Below are 5,502 nucleotides of genomic sequence, written 5' to 3'. Positions count from 1 at the left end.
CCGTTTTCAAATGTACTTTCATAATATATCAATTTTATGTCATATATGCTACTACTTTTTTCTTTAAAGTTGGTCAAAGTTTTAAAATTTTGACTTAGGACAAAAACTAGATGTACACTTATTCGCGGACGGAGGGAGTACCACCTCTCTCTCTCTCTCTCTCTCTCTCTCTGGGAAGGGGGTGTCCATCAAAAGTCCAATCAAATATGTAGGGAAAAAAGAGAGAAACAACAAGAAGAGAATATCCTTGTGTGGACATACAAGCATGAAACAATAACTCATCAAGTTCCAATCGATGGACTTGATTCCTATCATTTCAATGGGGAAGAGCGCAAAAGCACCGAGTACCAAACAATTATCTCGTTTTCAGCTTAGCTCGGTGGATCTACCAATCATAATTGCCTTCCTCTACAAAAAGAGAACAAATCGTCCTTCTAGACGGCACCGCGACAGCAACATTGCAAAAATACAACATAAATAATGCTCTAAAAAATGTAATGATATATGTGTATGTCCTTCCTATGACATGTCTTCTTCCCTTTGGTTTGAATGCAACTATGGACGGGCTGCCACCTAGAATCTGGTCATCCCGAGGATACTCTACACGTTGCGTTACATGTTCAATATTGTGGATCTTGCAAGTGTGTTTGGCTCTATAGCTATTATATCTGCGGTAGGATGTAACTTTGGGCTAGCTAGATGTCATGTGCGGTACGCCTGGTCATCTGCAGAGCCCCCACGAAGAGGGGCGGAATGCTCTGGGCATCGCGGAACACGTTCTCCGGGTCGATGGTGGTCTTGGCACGGACTAGACGGTCGTAGTTGCTGAGGAAGTACCTCTCGCCCCAATCAATATATGTAGGAAGAAAGAGAGAAAGAATAAGAAGAGAATATCCTTGTGTGGATATAGTATCAAAGTAATTAGGGATAAGTATAATTTTCGTCCTCGAACTCTCGCCAAAGTATAAAAATCGTCCCTCAACTCCAAAACCATTAAAACTCAATCTGTCAACTATTTAAACCGGATAGTCTTCGTCCCTCGGACGCCGAAGGTGGTTTTGGTCCGACCTGAACAGTAACTTCAAAAAAATAGCAATAAAAAACAGAAAATCTGAAATTTTACGGCATTCAAGACACTCGGTTGGGCAAAGTGTGTGCAATTTTCTGTGCAGTTTGGACATTCCAGAAGCTCGTGACAAAGAAAAAAAGTAAAAATGTACGTTGATGAACAGTTAATTTGAAGAAATAGCAAACAAAATTTTAAAATTATGAAATTGTTTGGCATCAACGATGCTCGGGTGCTCAAGGTGTGTGCAAATTTTCGTTGTGTTTGAACATTGTAGGAGCTCGTGGCAAAAAACTAAAAAATTGACTCGGAAATAAACTTTGAAAAAGTGCACTTTTTTTGCTAGAGCTCCTCGGATGCCATTTGATCACGAAAAATTGCATGCAGCTTGCGCACCGAAGAATCTTGGATGCCAAAAAATTAATATTTTTTGAATTTGTTTGCTATTTTTTTGAATTTACCGTTCACCAACGTACATATTTACTTTTTTTCGTGCTCACGATCTCCTGGAATGTCCAAACAGCACGAAAATTTGCACGCATCTTGGGCACCTGAGTATATTTGATCCCACAGATTTTCAGTTTTTTAAATGGTTTTACTATTTTTTTTCCGAATTACTGTTCATCAATTTACTGTTCATGCTGGCCGGAAACCACTCGAGGGACTAAATTTATCTGGTTTTAAAAGTTGAGGGACTATGTTTTGGTGGTTTTGGAGTTGAGGGACGATTTCTAAACTATCGGAAGAGTTGATGGACGAAAAATATACTTATCCCTAGTAATTATCATCATGAAACAAAACTTATCATTCAACAAGTTCCAATCGATGGACGTGATTCCTATCATTTTAATGGGCAAGAGCGGCAAAGCACCAAGTACCAAACAATTATCTCGTTTTCAGCTGATCTACCAATCATAATTGCCTTCCTCTACAAAAAAGAGAACGAATCGTCCTTGTAGACGGCACCACGACAGCAGCATTGCAAAAATACAACATAAATAATTAATGCTCTAAAGAAATGTGACCATATATGTGTATGTCCTTACTATGACATGTCTTGTTCCCTTTGGCTTGGATGCAACTTTGGGCAGGCTGCCACGTAGAATTTAGGTCATCCCGATCGAGGATTCTCTACGCGTTGCGTTACATGTTGAATATATAGTGGATCTTGTATGTGTGTGTTTGGGTCTATGTATAGCTATCATATCATACGGTGTTTGTTTGGTGGTGGGATGCAACTTTGGGCGGGCTAGCTAGATGTCATGTGCAATACGCCTGGTCATCTGCAGAGCCCCCACGAAGAGGGGCGGAATGCTCTGGGCATTGCGGAACACGTTCTCCGGGTCGATGGTGGTCTTGGCACGGACGAGACGGTCGTAGTTGCTGAGGAAGTACCTCTGGCCCCACGTCCTCGACGCCTCGACCTCCGAGTTAAAAGGGCTGCCGTCGTCTCCTATTATAGGATGATGAGGGTGAGCAGCAGACGGATTGTTGTTGGTGCCTAGATCAAGGTCTAGGTAGTTTATGTAGGCGGTGCGTGGGCCGTTGGACACGTAGGCTCCCATCAAGTCGTAGAACCGGCGTAGCCAGTCCATGTACTCCTCCCTGTGGCCGTCGTCATCGGCGGTCCAAGCTATGAGATGCTGGATCCCGTGGATGTTTCCTTTGCGATGCGGGAACGGCAGGTCATCGGCGGCGATCCGGTCCATGGCCCCGCCGTACGGGTCCAGGATGACGTATGCCTTGGGCTGCTTGGAAAGGAATTCGATGGCTCCCTCCAGCTCGCCGATGGGAGTCGGCCGGCGCACGAAGTCCGACTTGGCCTTGAAGTAGTTCTTATCGTGGAGCACACGGTCCGTGAGGTCCGACGTGGAGCTGCCTTCCGGCAGGCCCGAGAAGTAGACCACGGAGTCGATCCAGCTCATCTCTCTCGCGTTCAGGTCCGACAGCCCGATCTCTGGGAACCGTGTGGAGAGTATCTCCAACGCCTCGTGGCTCCGCCCGAGGTAGAACCCCTTGAAGGTGACGGAGATGCCTGACCCGTCCGCTTCCGGCAGGCCGGCTCCGACGAACGCAGAGAGGTAGAACTCGTCGGGCAGCCACGGCGCGACGTGCTGCCATGTTGACACGAGCCGTGCCACCGACTCCACGGTGCCCGGCCGGTTGACGACGAACACGGTGACGCGCTCCGGGACAGGGCTCAGCTTGACGCGCCACGCGTAGACGGCGCCCCAGGTTCCGCCACCGCCGCCGCGGATCGCCCAGAAGACCTCCTCGCCCATGCCTTCGCGGTCTAACACGCGCCCGTCGGCGTCGACCAGCAGGGCGTCGATCACGTTGTCCGCCGCGAGCCCGTACTTGCGGGACAGTAGCCCGAACCCGCCACCGGCGATGTGGCCTCCGGAGCCGACCGTGGGGCATGACCCTGCAGAGAACGCCAGGGTCTTGCTGGACGCGGCCACCGCGTGGTACACCTGCCCGAGCGTCGCGCCGGACTGGACCCACGCCGTGCGCGTTCCGGCGTCCACCCGAACGCGGTCCAGCGCCACGAGGTCGACGACGACGAAGCCGCCGGCGTCGTCCATGGTGTAGGAGAGGCCCTCGTAGCTGTGCCCGCCGCTGCGGAGGCGCACCACGAGCCCCGCCTCCCGGGCGCACAGCACGGCCGCGCGCAGCTCGGCCAGGGACGCCGGGACTACCACAGCGGCCGGACCGTGGTGCGCACAGGCGGCCGCGAACCGGAGGTTCTGGATGGAGAAGGCCAGCGCGGCGGCGTACGCGGACGAGTGGCGTGTGGTGACGTTGCGCACGCCGGCGGCCGCGAGGCAGGACGTCATCAGGGCGCTGTCATCGTCGTCGTTGCCGACGCTGCCGTGTGAAGCCGCTTGCACGGCGAGGAGGCGGAGCAGAAGAGAGAAGAGCACGCTGATGGCCATTGACGCATATGGACTGTGGAGTGTGACGATGTGCGCGTGGTGTTTTATGCAGGCCCGCGTGGTTTTATTCTTTTACATGCAGGCCGGCGTGATTAGTTAAGGAGAAAACGATGCGCAACGAGCGGTTCAAAATCATTTCGTTTTGATTTGCACTAATCTATGTGTTCGGCCGGCAGGCTGTGGTTTCTACCCGTACTACATACTGACAAACACGGACACAAAATATTTGCACACTTGCACTACCAGACGCACTTGCCAACTTTTTTGTTCTTCTCTGCGTTTTAGGTACCAAGAATGCACCTATAAACTTATCTGTTCGCTTTCTATATTTTCCTAACAGTGGTATTTTCGGTAAAAATACTTTCCGTGATAGACTATTAATATATAGTTTCCCACTTTACTAGACAACATACCCGCTTTGAAACTAACCACCAAACTGCAACCTAAATATACGACATCGCTATCAGGGTATACGTCTATATTAGTGAAATCTTTTAATTTTGGCTATTGTGCTTTGTCGTTAACTATGAGACTATGGGGGGTGCAGTTTCTTAAGAATTGTTACATACGTGGCCACGTTAGTGTGAAGAACGAAAAGAGTCATCAGTTAGTCGAAACGGTGGGGTTTTGGAGGGTTTCAGGGCGGCCGATGAATATAGCCTGTCCATCGTTGTTAATTATCATGCATGTTGTGTTTGAGGTCATCTTTTTTTTTTCTTAGAATGTTGCGTTTTCATTTTTATGCACGTTTGATTACTGCACATATTGTTCACACAAAATATGGTAACAAAATACTATTCTTAGAACAAATATATATTGACAAACCCGAACACAAAATATGTGCACACTTGCGCATGAGAAACCACAAACTTATTTGTTCTTTTCTACTCCCTCCATCCCATAATATGACGGAGGGAGGACGTTTTAGGCACGAAGAATGTGCCAACAAACTTGTTTGTTCGCCTTTTCTATTTACCTAAGAGTGGTACTTTTGGTAAGACACTTTACATGACGGACTATTAATATAGTTCCCCATTTTTCTAGATAACATACCTGCTTTGAAACTAATGACTAGACTATTACCCAAATATATCACTATCAAGGTCTACATCTGTATCAGTGAAATCTTTAATTTTGGCTATTGTGTTGTCGTTAACAACAAGAGTAAGGAGGTGCACTTTCTTAAGAAGATGGTGTACGTAAGTTGCCACTTTGATGTGAAAGATGAGAAGAGGCGTTAGTTAGAGGGTTTTCAGGGCGATGGACGGATATACCATGTCCATCGTGGCGAAGGCCATACCTTGTTATTTCTTAGGCCGGCAGAGATATACAGTATAAGCTAAGCGTGAAACGTGCCGCCAGATTTCTGTCTCTCTCCCGTATATTCAAACTTTCTCTTTCTCATTTTTTAACCCGGAAAAGTAGATTGATTATTCTATGGTATTTTGTTTTCTATTAACTCGTATAAAAGTATGGTACAAAAGGGAGGAGCAAAAGAAG

General features: G+C 47.6%; 1 protein-coding gene across 1 annotated transcript; it reads right to left on the bottom strand.

Annotated features, from left to right (window-relative positions):
- Positions 1–2,007: 2,007 nt before the first annotated feature.
- Positions 2,008–4,057, bottom strand: LOC123177647 (reticuline oxidase). Its single transcript, XM_044591275.1, has one exon. The coding sequence runs from the start codon at positions 4,000–4,002 to the stop codon at positions 2,320–2,322; it is 1,683 nt and encodes a 560-aa protein (XP_044447210.1). The 5' UTR covers positions 4,003–4,057; the 3' UTR covers positions 2,008–2,319.
- Positions 4,058–5,502: the final 1,445 nt, after the last annotated feature.

This window comes from Triticum aestivum, chromosome 1D (genome assembly GCF_018294505.1).
Source record: "Triticum aestivum cultivar Chinese Spring chromosome 1D, IWGSC CS RefSeq v2.1, whole genome shotgun sequence".
NCBI lineage: Eukaryota > Viridiplantae > Streptophyta > Magnoliopsida > Poales > Poaceae > Triticum > Triticum aestivum.
The sequence above is the reverse complement of the archived record's forward strand: the minus strand, read 5'-3'. Positions and strand labels throughout refer to the sequence as shown.

Excerpts from the sequence above, each read along its gene's own strand:
- LOC123177647 (XM_044591275.1), bottom strand. The coding sequence starts at position 4,002 with ATGGCCATCAGCGTGCTCTTCTCTCTTCTGCTCCGCCTCCTCGCCGTG.